Raw genomic sequence first — 18,587 nt, 5'->3', positions numbered from 1 at the left:
CGCCATGACCCCTGGTCCCCAGCGCTCCCAAGCCCCGATGATCCGCTATGACCCCACCACCCTCCATGCCCTCAACCCAGGACGCTCCAACACCTGCTTCCAAGCTCACCCCAAACGCACCCATGGACCCTTCGCCTGCAACTCCTGCAAACGCATCTTCCACCACGCAACAACTACGACCACAAGCCCACGCGCCATCAACCACCTCAAGTGCATCCTAGTCAACACTCGCTCCGTTCACAAACACGCCGTTGAACTCTGGAACCTCCTAGACTCCACAGCACCGGACGTCGCCTTCATCACGGAGACCTGGATGAACGCCTCCTCTGCTCCAGACATCGCCACCGCCATCCCCGAAGGCTACAAGATCTCCAGGAAAGACCGCACCAACCAAGTAGGAGGAGGTATCGCCATCGTCTTCAAAGACTCCATCAGCGTCACCACCTCCACTGAAGACTCCCCTCTTGCCGCAGAACACCTGCATTTTCAGATTCGCACCGACCCAAGGACCACCCTCAGAGGATCCCTCGTCTACCGTCCTCCCGGACCTCGCGCCCCTTTCAGCGACACCATCGCCGACTTCATCTCCCCGCATGCCCTCGCCTCACCGGACTACATCCTCCTAGGCGACCTCAACTTCCATCTGGAACAAAACAACGACCCCAACACCACCACCCTGCTCGACAACCTCGCCAACCTCGGCCTCAAACAACTGGTGAACACTGCCACCCACATCGCCGGACACACACTCGACCCTATCTTCTCCGCCAGCAAACACGTCTTCTTCAGCCACGCCTCCGCCCTTCATTGGACCGACCACAGCTGCGTCCACTTCACATTCCGACGCGAGACCCGCCACCTCCGCACTCAACCCATCCCTCGCCGACAGTGGAACAAGATCCCTGAAGAGCAACTCTTCGCCGCACTCGCCGCCAACCAACCCACCCTCACCACCGACCCCAACGTCGCAGCCCTCAACCTCACAAACTGGATCTCCAACTGCGCAGACAACCTTGCTCCCCTCAAACGCTCGCAGCGACAGAACAACACCAAGAAACCCCTCTGGTTCTCTGACACCCTCAAAGAATCAAAGAAAAATTGTCGCGCACTTGAGAAAGCCTGGCGCAAGGACCGCACCGCTGACAACATGACCGCCCTCAAGAACGCTACCCGCAAACACCACCACCTGATCCGCACTGCCAAAAGGAATTTTTTCACCGACAGACTGGACAAAAACAGCCACAACAGCAGAGAACTCTTCAGCATCGTCAAGGAGTTCTCCAACCCCAGCGCCAACGCCAACGCCAACGCCGTCACGCTCTCACAGGATCTATGCGAATCCCTCGCCACTTTCTTCCATCGCAAGATCAGCGACCTCCACAACAGCTTCGGACACCAGACCCAACCTAACACAACCGAAGCCACATCCCCGACCATCACCCTCAACAACTGGACCCACATCAGCACGGAAGAAACCAAATCCATCATGAACTCTATCCACTCCGGCGCCCCTTCGGACCCCTGCCCGCACTTCATCTTTAACAAAGCCGACAACATCATCGCCCCGCACCTCCAGACCGTCATCAACTCTTCTTTTTCTTCTGCTACCTTCCCCGAATGCTGGAAACACGCCAAAGTCAACGCCCTACTAAAGAAACCTACGGCTGACCCGAGCGACCTGAAAAACTTCCGCCCCATCTCCCTTCTACCTTTCCCAGCCAAAGTAATAGAGAAGACCGTCAACAAACAGCTGACCACCTTCCTGGAAGACAACAACCTGCTCGACCCCTCACAGACCGGATTCCGAACCAACCACAGCACTGAAACCGCCCTCATCTCAGTCACAGACGACATCAGAACCCTGATGGACAACGGTGAAACAGTCGCCCTCATTCTTCTCGACCTCTCGGCTGCCTTTGACACCGTCTGTCACCGCACCCTAATCACCCGCCTCCGCTCCACCGGGATCCAAGACCAGGCCCTGGACTGGATCGCCTCCTTCCTCGTAAACCGCTCCCAAAGAGTCTACCTCCCTCCGTTTCGCTCAGAACCCACTGAGATCATCGGCGGTGTACCTCAAGGCTCATCACTCAGCCCGACACTCTTCAATGTCTACATGAGCCCCCTCGCTAACATCGTACGCAAGCACGACATCATCATCACCTCCTACGCCGACGACACCCAACTTATACTCTCCCTCACCAAGGACCCCGCCAGCACCAAGACCAACCTACAAGAGGGTATGAAGGACGTCGCAGATTGGATGAGGCTCAGCCGCCTAAAGCTGAACTCTGAAAAAACTGAAGTCCTCATCCTCGGCAACACCCCGTCCGCCTGGGACGACTCCTGGTGGCCCACGGCCCTCGGCACCACACCGACCCCTGGAGACCACGCCCGCAACCTCGGCTTCATCTTGGACCCCCTTCTCACCATGACCAAGCAAGTCAACGCCGTGTCCTCCGCCTGCTTCCTCACCCTCCGCATGCTCCGCAAGATCTTCCGCTGGATCCCCGCCGACACCAGAAAAACCGTGACCCACGCCCTCGTCACGAGCCGCCTGGACTACGGCAACACCCTCTACGCTGGGACCACCGCCAAACTCCAAAATCGCCTGCAACGCATTCAAAACGCCTCAGCCCGCCTCATCCTCGACGTACCCCGCAACAGCCACATCTCCGCACACCTGAGACACCTGCATTGGCTCCCAGTCAGCAAAAGGATCACCTTCCGACTTCTCACCCACGCACACAAAGCCCTCCACGACAAGGGACCGGAATACCTCAACAGACGCCTCAACTTCTACGTCCCCACCCGCCCCCTCCGCTCCTCTGGCCTCGCACTCGCCGCCGTCCCTCGCATCCGACGCTCCACGGCGGGTGGGAGATCTTTCTCCTTCCTGGCGGCCAAGACCTGGAACTCCCTCCCCACCAGCCTCAGGACCACCCAGGACCACTCCGCTTTCCGGAGACTCCTAAAGACCTGGCTGTTCGAGCAGCGATAACCACCCCCTTTGTCCCTAGCGCCTTGAGACCCGCACGGGTGAGTAGCGCGCTTTATAAATGCTAATGATTTGATTTGATATGATTCACCTGCATATGACTAAATGTCTGGGGCAGGCAGTTGGCATTAGCATGGTGCTTCACCGCCATGTATCAATGAGATCCGTAGGGTTCTGTAGAGAAGTGTAGGCATCCCTTATTTATAAGCCATTTAATGGCTCCTGCTTATTTGATGGCAATGCTGACTCTGACATAGCATGTTTTAAGGAGAACTGGGACCTAGCACATTCTTTAGGCCTCTCAGTCACCTGCCAGAAAATTTCCCCAGGAGTTTTAGCCTTTCAAGGTGCTACTCAAGAGGACTGCCATACAGATAGTGCTAGGCTCCCCTGCCCAAGGGCAGTCACTCCTCATTTTTTGTGGATGGTGTTCACTCAAGCATCATATAGGTCCCACCCTTTGGGAACCAGCATCTAGCACTTTCTCCCAAGAAGGCAACATATCACATTTGACAGATGGGTCCTCCAGATAATACAGCAAGGTTATGCCTAGGGCTTTATTTGTAAATAAAAACGTGCTGATGCCCAAAACTCTCCTCTGAAACACGCCCCTGCTGCAATTAAATGCACGAGCACAAAATACTGAGGCAGCATAATTCTAAAGTCCTCTTGGGCCTCTTTAATCCATTTTCAGCCATTCCATGCCCCTACATCTCACCCTTTCAGCTTTCTCTCTTACCAACATTTTACTGTATTTCTCTTCCTCCATTTTTCACATGTCTTTTTCGCATAATAAATGCCAGACACAGGAAAATTAATGCTGGCCCCCAAAAATAAGTGGCTGTACCTCCCACTGGCTATGCCCTTCCGTTCCTTTCCAACCCATTGCTTCTTCCGCCACATTAGAACGTCTCGCAGAGGAGAATCTTTCTTTCTTACTGCAAAGTTTGTCTGTTTTCCAAAGGGACCCTCAAGAGGGTTCTGGATCCAGAGATAGAGACAGTTTGTTACTCCCGCTATTTCCTCATGCTGAAAGCCTCTGTCCTAATTTGGATCTTTACCCTGTTAATGCCTAGGACATATTCAGAATGCTCGCGCTGACACAGGTTCCATCTGACCTGTATCTGGGCAACTGAATGGTGGCTTTGGACCTGCAGGACATGTATTTTCATAGACCTGTCCTGTGAGGAGCATTTTCTGTTCATCGTGCTCCTCTTTCTGCCTTACCTACGCCCTTGCATGTCTACAAAAGTGAAGTTGATTGACACCATCCATCTTGAGATGTTGGAGGTGCTAAGTTTCTCCTGCCTGGGCAACTGGGTATTGAAGGCAGGCTCACCAGTCAGTCAAGGGCAACCTGAGGGCTAGCTTCTGACATTGTTAGGATTTTCGATCTACATGCCGAGGTCACACCTGACTCCTACTCAGAGTCTTTATTTTATAGGAGCTTTCTTGGACATGGTGAAGTTCAGGGCTTTCCTTCTGTCACAAGTCCAGGACATTCGAGCTATGACCCCAAAATTTCAGCCTTGGTCCTCTGTCTCGGTGACTGTGGTTCTGAGGCTTCTGGGACTATTAGCCCCCTACATTTTGACCACATCTGGTGGCATAATCGGGCTCTCCATTGGAATGTGAAGTCTCAGTGGGCCCTGCAACAAGGAAACCTGTCAGATTCATCTAGGTTTAGGAGGAGACTGTGTGAGATGTGTAAGAGTGACTGTTTGACCAATTGGACCAGCAGCAGACCCCTTTCCCTGCCCCACCTTGTCTGTGGAGACCGAAGTGTTGAATGTGTCACGGTTAGGTTGGGAAGGTCATCTAGGGAACCTGATAGACAACAAAATTGTCTTGTGGTACTGCAATAAACAGTGTGGGACCTGGTTCCTGTGCCAAGTGGCAATGTGCCTTTGGGGTCAGATGGGATGTCAGGGCACCTCTCTTGATTGTGAACCACCTAATGGAATCTTTGAACACTAGGACGGACAAGCTCAGCTAGCTGCACCAGGTTGGTCATAAATAGTGGTTGCATTATGTGGGGATACAGGACATCTTGGGACAAAGAAGAGAACTCTGGCATGATCTTTTCACCAATGCTGGGAACGTTCAAAATGTTAGTTCATTGGAATCTCCTAGAAACCTCTTTCTGAAAGACGCATTCTGGCTAGAATGGAGCATAGGACTCCTTTATGAGTTGACTTCTGACTCAACTGCCACAATTTCTGAAGATCGGGAACAACTGGGCCCAAGCCATCTTAGTGGCTCCTGATTAGGCCATGAAAGTATGGTACCCAGAACATCTGGGAATGCACATCTGTCCTATCAGGGCTCTGCACCTTAACCTGAACAGTCTACACCTTCATGCACAGAGATTGAGTGGTGGCAGTTGACTAAAATCGATCTGCCATCTGAGGTTATGGATGAGATCCTTGCAGCTAGACGTTCCCTTACAAAGTCCATGTACACCGAGCGCTGGAACAAATTTGTAGCTTGTTGTGGTCCCTGCAACACAGACCCCTTACAAGCAAAACTGTTGGATTTTTTAGTGTGTTTCGTCTTCAGTCCAGTGAGGTCTTGCAGTGGATACTATTAAAGGGTATTTGTCGGCCTTATTGCATTTGCTGGACCAGCTGTCCTTGTTTAAAGCACCTGTTGTGATGCAGTTTTCTAAAGTTTAACATAAATGTGCCCTCTCAAACAGTTTGTGATGTCACAACGGGATCTTAATTTGATGCGGATGTTTCTTGTGTGCACCCCCTTTGACCAGATGCAGAGCTCCTTGTTTTGTCTTCTAACTATCAAGACTGTCTTCCTCATTGCAATGACTTCAGTTCACTCATGCAATGAATGAACTTCAGGCTCTTTTAGTACAGCTGCCATACACCACCTTTTTTTCTGACAGACTGGTGCAGATGACCCGAGCAGTCCCTTTGCCAAAAGCTACGACTCCTTTTCATGTTGGATAATCCATCATTCTTCCACCCTACTTTGTCCTGCTTCTCCGCTTGAAAGAAGAGTAGAGACTCCATCAACTGGACCCCAAAAGGGCTTTAAGCTTTTATGGCAATAGCAGTAAAGACCATCAGATGGGCAATCAGCGCTTTGTGGGGTTCTCTGGGGCCAAGAAGAGGACTCTGTCGATGTGGATAGTACTCAGTATTAACATCTGCTGCATATTCACCAAATAGAAACTTTTGGATGATCTAAGAGCCTATTCCACCAGGGTTAAAGTTGACACCACTGTACTAGCATGCAGAGTGTCTGGCCCAGATATCTATCTGTCTTGAGAGACAGGTTAGGATCGACTGGAAGGGCGTTTTGCCCTTTCGTTCCTGCAGGACAATTTAATCTAAGCCCACTCCACAGACCCTCCACCCACAGGTTGTACAGCTTTGGAACCTATTTTAAAGGTGACGAATCTGTGATTAGAAGTATTCATAAGAAGAACTAAGTACTTAACTTGGGTAACTCTGTGTGTGGTAAATATGTTATCTGGTCACAATTCCTCACTGCCCTCCCACCTCCCCTTCCTGTGGCCTGATCTCTTTCAGCCATCTGAAAAGGTTCTAAATTGCAGATCTGCACACTGGTACCACCAATTATTTTGTGCTCCACATTCGAGAGCTCAGAAATACTTTAGCAAAAAATTGTTGTCAATGTTCGGGGCAACATTAATATGTGGCTCCGCTCGGTCTCTTCTGGGTCGGACCTAAGCCAATGCTGAGCCCACAGCATCAACTAGCAGCAGGCTGTAGCACTGCTGAACACGTTTCCAGATCCAGTCTGGTGGCTGGGGATATTCTAAAGGTAAGGAATCTGTGGTTGCCCACTAGAGTGTTACAGAAGGTAAGTAACTTGTTCCACTTGCACACTTCATGTTTGCACTCTCTTGTTATATTGACCTAACTTATCAGCCCTTTACCTTCATGAAAATGACTTTATGCAGTCATTTAGTCTATTATGGTGTTATGCTCTGTTGATTTACTGTGTACATACAGCATTTCTGTTCAAGCTTACTGATGGAGGATGTAGGCTTAGGTCATGACTTTGCATTTGAGAGTAGAAGCTTAATGATCCTTTTTTGTTGTAGGTTGGAAGCGTAACCAATCAGTTAAGTTCTAATTGGAGGCTAGTCTCTGATTTAAAAAACAAAACATCATATTAAACATTTGGACCTTAGCACATGCAATACCATTGGAGGGTATAGGATGTAGCTTTAAATTGAACATCTGAAGTTTGATGCATAATGTTTCTCTCGTTTTTAAGTAGTTGGTATTTGATGTATTTTGGACTGGTGAAGGTCAATAATATGACTTGCCATTTGAGACTAGAAGCTTAGTACATGACTCCACGTGGAAGGTTTCACAGTTGTTTTGATTGCAAGTTTAGTTCAGAAATGTCTTTTGAATACCAAACACTGATGCCCTTAAGGTCAGAATAGCATTTTCTACAGGTGGCCCTATTGAAATCCTGATTGTGATACCCATGTCTTTGTTAGCATATTCCTATGTGTCCCAGTCACATGTCTTGCACTGTTTTATTCTGAATGTCAAGTGCTTACATATTCTTCTTTGTTATTCCCAGCTTCGGGTTTGGGTTACCCACCTCTCGCGCCTATGCGGAGTACCTGGGCGGATCTCTTTGCATCCAGTCATTACAGGGTATTGGAACAGATGTCTACCTTCGCCTCAAGCACATCGATGGCAAAGAGGAGAGCTTCCGCATATGAGGGTTCTGCCAAGACTAACCATCTCGACATTAAATCGCCTGCAGGGGTCAGCTTACCAGCGTTACCAGCCAGGACCACTATAATGTCTCATGGATGTGCAATAACCCAGGAACTCAGTATCCAATCTATTTCTTTCCTCCCTGGCTGAAATTAATTTCCAACCATGTGGCCCATGGACTGGGCATTCTGAATAGAGCTTAACTCCCATTGTGGGTATTCTAAGCATTGCCCTGCAGTTTTCTAAGATAACCACTTAACAGGATTTTGAAGTGACATTGTTCGTTCCCTTTTGAGCAGCTTTGCCAACACCCTCGGACTCCAGTTGCACTTGAGAGGACAGGGTGGCCTTGTTCGCCAAGTGTCCTAATAGCAGGGCAAAGGAGGTGCCCTGTCAGAGGCCTAGCTGTGTATGTGACTTTTTTGCCCTTTGCCATTCCCAGCCTGGTGCTGTTTGCCTCTATTTTCTGTGTCTGACCTGGAAATCATTCTGAACTTTTTCCAGTGTTCTGTTATTTCAGGATTTTTGTTTTTGTTTTTGTTTGATGTTGTGGACAGAGCAGATCGATTTGAAGGTAGTACAAGATCTCTTCTTCCCACCTCAACCCATTGAAACTGATCTTGAAGACTGACATAATAGATTGTCTTGCTTACCTGGTTTAGGGCATGATTTTACTTTGATGGATGGCCTATTCTTACTCCAAAGATTGAACGTGCTCATGCAGAATTTTCATCTGCTGCCAGTTGGTACTTACCAACATTAGTAGCGTCTTCCCTGGTTCATCTGAAAAACATTTTTCAAAGTTGCTACTCCATGAAATTGGCAGCAGGGCATGGACGACTAGAATGTGCCTGCATGTAGTGGAGTTGTATTCCAGTGGCCTGTGCAGCCAAAGACAAATCTCTCAATGGGAAGGGTTGACTGAGCTCCAAAGCCCCTTTTCTTTTATCCTATGTGGCTAATGTAAAGTGGTGAACCACTGTTAACGACCATGATGTAGGAGTTTGTGACTGTCTGTATTGGGCCATCACGGCCCCTGTGATTTTTAAGTAAACTGAAATTTAAAAGCAGTTAACTAACTTTTATTTACTTTATACTAAAATGTAACTAAAAGAAAAAAACAAAAAAGTACGTTTAATCCTGGTGCACAGCCGTTGACCAAATCACTCCTAGTGCCTAAATTAGCATTTTAAAATATTTCTCTTCAATTCCCGTATTTGGATTTCATGTTGTGCTCAACTGCCAGACCTCCACCCGGAACCACAACTTTAGAATGGTGCATAATCATCCTTGTGCCAGCATGGTCACTACAGTTTGATTTTTTTTAGTGCTTCTACTTGACACACCTTCTTTCTTTAAAATGTAATTAAAGCAAAAAACAAAAAAATACATTTAATCCTGGTGCACAGCCTTTGACCAAATCACTCCTTCTTATCTTCCTCCTAGTGCCTAAATTAGCATTTTAAAATATTTCTCTTCAATTCCCGTATTTGGATTTCATGTTGTGCTCAACTGCCAGAACTCCACCCGGAACCACAACTTTAGAATGGTGCACAATCATCCTTGTGCCAGCCTGGTCACTACAGTTGGATTTGGAGTGCTCATACTTGACAGACCTTCTTTCTTTAAAAAGTGTTGGGCTTTTGTTTCTTTTCAGAAGAGGACAAATATAAAGCTGGGCTAAGTCTTATCTGCCGGACTTGACTTAGTCTTCGCTTGCGTTGCCATGCCCAGGACTTGAGCATTCCCACACACATGCCTTCTCAGCTGCGGTAACCCAGTTCCTTTCGTTGTCAATACAGTCCAGTCTTATGTGCCTACTGTTTTAGAACAAAGTGTTCTTTTCTTTGCAACACAAGGTTTGCCCTCTTTGGACTACTGAAATAATTCACACTCCAATTAGCCAATGACTACTATCCTCTACACAAGTGGTTCTTTACCTTTTGACTTTTTAGGCCCCACCTTAATCATTACTGGAACCAGCGGACCCCCCATTGAATCATTATTGGAATCTGGAGACCCCCAGTGAGTCATTACTGAAAGCCAGGGACCCCGATCAAAGCATTTTCAATGGTTTAAACTGCAAAGAAAATACACAAAAAATACAGAAACAAACATTCATCAAACAAATACACAAATGATAAATTATTCACAACAAATATATAAAACTGTTTCATATATAAGTTGGAGCTTTCCTAAATTCTATTGAGGCCACTCACCGTCCATACTATGGCCCTCGTTATGTAATTTGTGGTAAAAACCACCTACCGCCGCAGCGACGGCCGCCAAAAGACTGTTGCCTCGGCTAACATCCATCCGCCATAATATGAAACCAGTTGGATTTCCGCTACAAAAAGGGCAGAAATCTGTCTGTCGTCATGCTAGCGGACGATGTTAAGGTGGCACTGCTACCACCAGCAGTGCCACACCAGTTGACCCCCACCAGCCGTATTATGAGAAACAATACAGCCTGGCAGTGTTCTGCTGGCGGTAGCAGCGCTCTGTCCCCTGCCAGAAGACCCCCTGGATTCAGGTAAGTCGGGTTTCCGACATGGGGGGAGGGGGTTGTGGAGGCGTGTGCATGCGTGTGTGTGGGTGTGTGAATGAGAAAGTATGTGTTGTGTTTGTGTGCATGTCTGCATGTGTGAGAATGCTTGCAAGTATGGATATATGAATGCATGTCAGTGTGAATGTGGTGCGGATGTGTGCATGAATGAATGGATGCATGCGTGTATGCCTGTGTGAGTGGGTGTGTGTATGTGTGGTGCATGTCTGTGTGTGTGTGTGTGTAGGGGGTGGGGGACTGGAAGAGGGGAAGCATGGATGGAGGGGAGGAAGGGAGGGTGGATGTCTGGTGGGGTTGTGGGACATGGAAGGAATTTCCTGTCACTGAAAGGGCCTGCCTCCATGGTTTTTGTGGTGTTATGAATGCCACTAAAACCATGGCGGTAGGCAGGGTCAAAATGCCTGAGGCGGTACAATAGAGGCTGCTGGGCTGGAGATTTTTATCTCCAGCCCAGTGGCTGCTAACACCATGGCAGTCGGAGTGCCAACCTGCCATTGTCATAATGTGGCGGTATGTGCCGCCAGCCTGTTGGCGGTACTACCGCCACATTACCACCGAGCTGGGGTCATAATTACCTCCTAAATCTTTACTGATACTCTTGTACTGCTCCCACAAATTAATCTAAGGATACTAACTTAATTTTAGGTTCCAAATTCCTTGACATTTAGAGAATGTTTTACATTTTTAATTTTACATTTTGCTTCTTTATTTATATACACTTTATTTATGTGTTCATATTATTTAATTTTCTCAGCAGTTGTAGACCCCACGAGTAGGCTTTGTGGAACCCCAGGGGTCCCTGGACCACAGGTTAAGAACTACTGCTCTACACAGAATAGCCATTGCTGAAAATAGCTGCTCCTCAAAGTAGCTAAAATGTGCAGGTTTTTTTTCTTTAATAGAGCAAACGTACCCAGACTGTGTGCCTGTTACATTAGTATGTACTTCTCTGATCACGACCTGTTACATTACATCCACCTTGGCCCTCCATCAAGAAGAGGTATACCAACCTGCCAGCCTGACAAGGGAGAATGTATGTTATGCCCTACATATCTTTCTTAAACCCATCTGAACGTAATGTGTATCAGGCACTTAGCAAAACCTGCTGTAGACTGTCAAACATTTGGTTTATTGTGAGTTACTGGCAGTTTCCCTCAAGTATGCACACACAAGAAAACCATACTGCTATTTTTAAGGCTTTATATGAGGTACAGTTAAGAGCAGATTGCATGCAGAAACATTATTGCAGGTATGAGATTAACAGAAGGAATCCTAAACAAAGTAAAAATGCTAAAAGCTGGAAATGTATACATTGGGAACGATTCCTTCATATCTAGTCTTTGCTAATAAACATATTAGCATGAAAGGTTTTCCATTCTTTGAGGGTCTAGCAATTGTTTTCCATTGCATACCTGAACTTCAGCCGCAGGACGAGGCTACTTTGTATGTATGCAGCCTACTTTTGTTATCGAGTAATGGCCTTGGCATAGGATACTTTGAGAACTGCTCAGGTCTTTATCGATTGCAAAGCACCTCCCTCTTTGAGAGATCAACAAGAGCCTGTATTTTTTTTAAATTTCTTTACATTATTTTGAGGGATTTCTTTTTGATGCGTGTTTTATTGTTACAAGAAAAGCATCTGTGTTCACTTACTATTGATCATATCCGATAGAGACCACTAGTCGCAGATTCCTTACCTTAGAATTATCTCAAGGCGTCAGACTGGATCCCGAAATTTTTCATGACCAGTACCCCTGCCCACTGGTAAGTGGTGTCATTTGTCTCTGTGTGGTGTCATCCGCATGCGAGGGATGACTTTATAGGCGCCACCCCAGCACACTAGTGTCAGTTATTTTCTTTCCACACCAGTCAGCACAGATCTGGAGAAAAGCTATCCTCAGTCACTTTTTGACTGACTTTTTTTTCTTTTTTACTTGTTTGTCAAAAAAAATTGAGACATTGTCTCCTGGTGTGGCAGGGAGGAAGGCTGGTTTCAAACTCTGTAGTGTAGGTCACTGACAAGTGTCAGTGAAGGACCCATACCATTACTGCCTCTGGTGCGTAGAGTGCGGCCATGACGGCAAGACCTGCATCAGTTGTTGCGCCTTGCACCGCAAGGCCTTTAGGGATCAGTCCCTGGATCACTTTGCCTCTCAACGTGCAATGCTGCGCCAGTCTCGATACCGGTCGAGAGGAAGGTCCCTGATCAGTCGCAGAGCCACTCCAATCCCTCATTGTCACAGGTAGTCCTCCGGACATTTGGATAAATCCCAAAAGCTCAAAAAGAAAAAGAAGTGGAAGAGGTCTTTGACTTTGCATCAGTCCGTCTCATCTTCTGACGAGACAAGGGAGAGTCTGCATTTGAGCCCTGCAGCAGTTGCACCTGAGCTGTATCCGTGGCTCCCTGAGTTTCCAGGAGCTGCAGCGACTCCAGCCCAACAGTGAGAATTTTGAGGCCATGCACCTCCTATTGTGTGGCCTGTCTCCCCTGGACCGCCGCTGGGGCTCAGGAGGGGCCCCTACTGATCTCCTGCTGGCAGGTACGCCTCCAGCGTTAGTCAGGCACCTTGGATTCATGGAGGGATCAGAACTAGCACTGGTCGGGCCACCTCGACCTTCCTGGGTGCCGGCTCAATGACTGATGTCCACGGCGCCATCCCCATACTCATTCCTGACTCTAAGTCAGTTGCTGTTGGTTGACGACATTCCATCCAGGCTGGAGCCTGTGCCCTATTCCTGTGGGCTAGGACTTGGGGATAACTGGGAGGGGCCATTGGACCTTGATGTAAACCAGACCCTAAATGTAACCTAAAACACCTTGTCTGAGAATTTAGCAGCTGCTGGTGGACTGAACACCTCCCCAGATACTGGCCTGGTCTCTCTTCCCACCATGGTTATGGAGGAGGGAGCTTCATTTGCTTTGGTGGTGGTGAGGGTGGCTGAGGTCCTGGTTCTTCAGCTGCCCTCTGGCTGTCAAATCAAAAATCTTGACGGAGGGGGCTTCAGCCAGGAGTCACCCCTTCAGAACTGCTTCTCCCGTTTAATGAAGCCCTCATGGATGTCCTACTCTGGGCCTGGTCCAAGCCCTACAAAGAGGCTCCTCTGAATAGGACAATTGCCTGCCGTCATCACTCTGCCCCATGGGAACCCAATATCCTCACCCCCACCCCACACTGGAGAGCTTGGTCATCCAAGCCGCCACCACCAGAGTAAATCCTGGTGAATTCCCTAACACTGCACTGGACAGGGAATCCAAGAAGCTGGATACCTTGGGAAAGAAGGTGATTTATTCCACCAGACTGGCACTGCAGTTAGTGAACACTGCATACCTTTTAGGCCTATACTCCCATTTGCTCTGGAACTCTATTGAGCAGATGCTGCCTATGGTCTCGGAGGAGGCCTTAGCCATACTCTTTCAAGCTAATGCTGATGGGAGGGGTGCAGCCAAGTTCCCCGTATGCTATGGGCTGGATTTGACTGACTCACTAGGCAGAGAAGTTTAATTTGCTGCCCTTAGGTGCCATGCCTGATTGAGAACCACTGGTTTAAAGTGGAGATGTCCACACCTTGCTTGTGGACATGCCCTTTGATGGCTACGGTCTTTCCGGAGACGAGGCAGGCTCAACGCTGGAGCGCTTAAAGGAATAGCAAGGCTACGTCTAGCCCCTGGAGCCTTTCCATGTCCCCCGGCCAGTCCCAGTCTACCTATCACTCTTTTCGTGGCCACAGAAGGGGCTTCCAGCTATGCTTTACCCTGCCAACCACCACGACCCGTAGGCTTCCCAGCCCTTGGAGGGTTGAGGACTCAATACTTATAGACCTCACGGATCAAGGAGCCAGAGGTGGGCCAGTCCAGCACCCCGGCAGCTGCAGCCTCCAAGCCTCTTTAGTTTGCCGCCATCCTGGGCATTCAGTGGAGGCAGGATACACCATCACCTGGAACACTGAGAGCCAATAACATCCGATCGCTGGGTTCTCCATATTATCCAAAGGGGCTACTCCCTTTCCTTTAGGACTACCCCTTCACTCCTGTCACCAACTTGGGGCAGGCTGATGGAGGACCATATCTCATTACTCCGCCTTGAAGTGGCAGTTCTTGGCCCATGGAGTCCAAGAGAGGGTGCTGGGATTAAAAGTAGGTTGTGGTTGTTATTCCCGGTACGTTCTGGTGCCCAAGAAAGACGGAAGTCTTTGTCCTATCCTAGAGCTGCGCCCTCACAATTTGTTCCTGAAAAAAGAGAAATTTGAAATGCTCACGCTTACTTCCTGTCTGCCCTGGACCCAAGAGACTTAGATGGTAGCATTGTGCTTGCAAAACGCATACTTACATATTTCCGTTCTGCTTGCCCACAGACATTACCTGTGGTCCACGGTAGGCCACAAGCACTTTGTTTGCTGTGGTCCTCTTTGGCCTGTCCATCGCCCCTCGGGTGTTTACTAAGGTGATGGTGGTGATTGCAGCTCATCTACGGAGACCAGGGGTGTTAGTTTTCCCCTATATTGATCACTGGCTGTTGAAGACAGCTTGCTCCAGGCAGTCGTCTCCCACCTCCAGACTACGGCGGACCTACTGCATTCACTGGTGTTCACTATAAATGTGCTGAAGTAACACCTTATCCCTACTCAAGCAATCCCTTTCATCAGAGCTGTTGGAAAAAGTGCAGTTTTGGGCTTATTATTTCATCCTCTAAACCGTGTTTCATTGAGACTGACTGAGGATGCTGGGCCTCATAGCTTCCTGCATCCTGCTAGTAATGTATGCCTGTTGGCATATGTAGGCTCTGCAGTGAGACCTAAAGCTCCAGTGGGCGCAGCATCAGGGGAATGTTTCCGACATGGTCCAGATCTTTGAAAGGACTGCGAAAAATATGCGGTGGTGACTAACAGACCGCGATGGGTCAGCAGCAGACTCCTCTCCCTTCTTCAACCAGAACTGACAGTAGTGACAGACGTGTATCTCCTGGGATAAGGTAGCCATCCAGGCGAGGTAGAGATCAAATGACTCTGATTGAGTACCATGCGGTCTGATTGAAGTTGAAAGCCTTTCTACCCTCCATCAAGGGGAAACTAGTGCAAGTCTTCACAGGCAACACCGTTGCCATGTGGTACTGCAACATATAGGGCATGGTGAGGTTGTGGACCCTCTCCCTAGACACCCTCCATCTCTGGCCATGGTTGGATTTCAGGGCATTCCCTGGTGGTTCAACATCTGGTGGGCTGTCTGAACACCAGAGCAGACAAACTGAGCTGAAGCGCCTAGCTGATCACAAATGGCGTCTTCAAGCGGAGGCTTGTCCATCAGTCCGATGATCAGGATGCCCCTTCAGGAGAATCTGTCACAACAGCAGGGAAGGGTTCTACATCTTAATGTGTCAGTGCACTGCCTTCATGTGTGGAGACTGAACGTCGACGGTTGACAGATTTTGACTTGCCTTCGGCCAAAAGTCTGTAATGTTATCTTGGCAGCTCTGCATCGCACCATCAAGACTGTTTACACCAGCCGTTGGAAGAAATGTGTGGCATGCTGTGCAGTAAAACAGGTTGACTCCTTATCTGCACCCCGTTCCCCGTTTGCTGTGGTCCTCTTTGGCCTGTCCATCGCCCCTCGGGTGTTTACTAAGGTGATGGTGGTGATTGCAGCTCATCTACGGAGACCAGGGGTGTTAGGGTCTTTCGTTTATCCTTACCTTGACCCAGCGGGGCTCTGCATTGGGCATGTTGAAGTGTTAATTATCTGCTATATCAACCTTTCTGAGACTGCCAGATCAGCCTTCCCCTTTTTAAGTCCTCTATTGTAAATAGTCCTTAAAGGTCTGCAACACATGTTCCCTTTAGCTTCCTTCATTGTGACTCAGTGGGTCCTTAACTTGGTTCTTACCTTTCAAATGTGCACTCCCTTTGAGAAACTTCTTAAGTACCCTCTTAGACTCCTCACCATAAAGACCGCCTTTCTGGGGGCAATTACTTGTGTCCACAGGGTCAGTGAGCTCCAGGCGTTGTCATCTCAACCTTTGTACATCTCTATTTTGCACCAGACAAACAGGCTCTTCACACTCGAGCATCCTTCTTGCCGAAAATAGTCACCCAGTTCCACGTAGGCCAGTCTATTACTTTGCCTACCTTTTACACTCCAATGAACTCTTCATGGGGTAGGTCAGAGCCAAGAAATTAAAGGCCGTGCAAAAACAAACTCTCTCCAAATGGATGGTACTCTTCATTAAGATCTGCTACACATTGGGCAAGAAGTAACCACCAGAGGGGTATACGTGCTCATTCCACCAGTGCAAAGGCCACAATCAGTGCACTAGCATGCATAGTTCCAGTCCTGGATATTTGTTAGGCGGCAACGTATGCCACAATGCACACATTCACCAAGCTCTACTGCCTGGAGAATTGGGGCTGTTGGGACGGACACTTTGCAGTTTTGGGCCTGCAGGACTTTCTGGTTTAAATCGGGTTTGCAGACCCTCCTTTGGGGAGGTATTGCTTGGGTATTTATTCAAAGTTAGGGAATCTGTGGCTATAGGTCGCTATCAGATGCCTATCAGTTACTTACCTTCAGGAATGACTTATCTGGTAGAAAGTCTGTCTTGCTACATATTCCTTACTGACCCTCCAGTCCTCCCAGCTCTGTGTGCAGATTTCTAGAGCCCTGTTGCACACACCGGTGGTCACTGTTCTTCATGGCTTTGTGGTGTGGAAAGTCATGAAAAGAAACTTGACGTCAGTATGCTGGGGTGGCGCCTCGATAGGTACAGTGGACCTCACTTTCCGCACAGATGACTCTAACAACGCTATGCAGAGTCTAATGATGCAACCTACAGGCAAGCAGGTGTACTGCTCACAATCGTTTTCTGTATCCAGTCTGAAGCCTGGGGATAATTCTAAGGTAAGGAATCTGCACCTATATAGAGTCGTTACCAGATAAGTCATTACCGAAGGTAAGTAACTTCCTTAGTAATGCAATAGTTACTTTCTCTTAAATATTGTACTTTTAATTGAATGTATGAACTGGAATCATAGTATCAAAACATATGATCCATATAGTACACACTGTCGTATAATAATCAGTGTGGAGGCTTATGCACTATTGTAGGAGGCTGGCCTGGCTTGTAGTGGGTACCAAGGGATACTTGCACTCTGTACCAGGACCAGTTATCCCTTATTAGTGTAGAAGAGGTGTTTCTAGCAGCATAGGCTGATAGAAGGTAGCTATGGAGAGCAACTTAGGCTGAACTAGGAGACATGCAAAGCTCCTACTATACCACTGGTGTCATATGCACAATATCATAAGAAAACACAATACATAGATATGCTAAAAATAAAGGTACTTTATTTTTATGACAATATGCCAAAGTATCTCAGTGAGTACCCTCAGTGTGAGGATGCCAAATATACACAAGATATATGTACACAATACCAAAAATATGCAGTAATAGCAAAAGGAAGTAATGCAAGCAATGTATAGTCACAATAGATTGCAATGAGAGCACATAGGTATAGGGGCAACACAAACCATATGCTCCAAAAGTGGAATGCGAACCACGAATGGACCCCAAACCTATGTGCGCTTGTAGAGGGTCGCTGGGACTGTAAGAAAACAGTGAGGGTTAGAAAAATAGCCCACCCCAAGACCCTGAAAAGTAGGTGTAAAGTGCACCTAAGTTCCCCAGAGAGCACAGAAGTCATGATAGGGGAATTCTGCAAAGAAGACCAACACCAGCAATGCAACAAAGGTGGATTTCCGGACGAGAGTACCTGTGGAACAAGGGGACCAAGTCCAAGTGTTGCGACAAAGTCGAGATTGGGCAGATGCCCAGGAAATGCCAGCTTAGGATGCAAAGAAGCTGCCACCGGATGGTAGAAGCTGTGGATTCTGCAAGAACGAAGAGGACTAGGAACTTACCCTTTGGAGGATGGATGTCCCACGTTGTGAAGAAGCCACGCAGAAAGACCGCAAACCAGTCTTGCTAGCTGCAAGGGTCGCGGTTAGGGTTTTTGGATGCTGCTGTGGCCCAGGAGAGACCAGGATGTCGCCAATTGTGTGAGGAGACATAGGGGGCGCCCAGCAAGATAAGGAGCCCTCACATAAGCAGGCAGCACCCGCAGAAGTGCTGAAACAGGCACTACGAAGAGGAGTGAACCGGAGCTCACCCGAAGTCACAAAAGGAGATCCCACGACGCCGGAGGACAAATCAGGAGGTTGTGCATTGCAGGTTAGAGTGTCGGGGACCCAGGCTTGGCTGTGCACAAAGGAAATCCTGGAAGAGGGCACAGGAGCTGGAGCAGCTGCAAATCA

The 18,587-nt window shown here is 48.2% G+C and overlaps 1 protein-coding gene across 9 annotated transcripts in view; it reads left to right on the top strand.

The window, feature by feature from the left end:
- Positions 1-8,792, top strand: part of BCKDK (branched chain keto acid dehydrogenase kinase) — a 247,806-nt gene extending 239,014 nt beyond the window's left edge. For all 9 annotated transcript variants that reach the window (XM_069244198.1, XM_069244201.1, XM_069244202.1 and 6 more), the window contains one exon: positions 7,580-8,792. In XM_069244198.1, the coding sequence (XP_069100299.1) occupies positions 7,580-7,724 (145 nt within the window). In that variant the 3' untranslated portion in view covers positions 7,725-8,792. The remainder of the gene's footprint in view (positions 1-7,579) is intronic.
- Positions 8,793-18,587: the final 9,795 nt, after the last annotated feature.

This window comes from Pleurodeles waltl, chromosome 7 (assembly GCF_031143425.1).
Source record: "Pleurodeles waltl isolate 20211129_DDA chromosome 7, aPleWal1.hap1.20221129, whole genome shotgun sequence".
In the NCBI taxonomy this organism is placed as follows: Eukaryota; Metazoa; Chordata; class Amphibia; order Caudata; family Salamandridae; genus Pleurodeles; species Pleurodeles waltl.
This window is presented reverse-complemented; position numbering and strand designations above follow the sequence as displayed.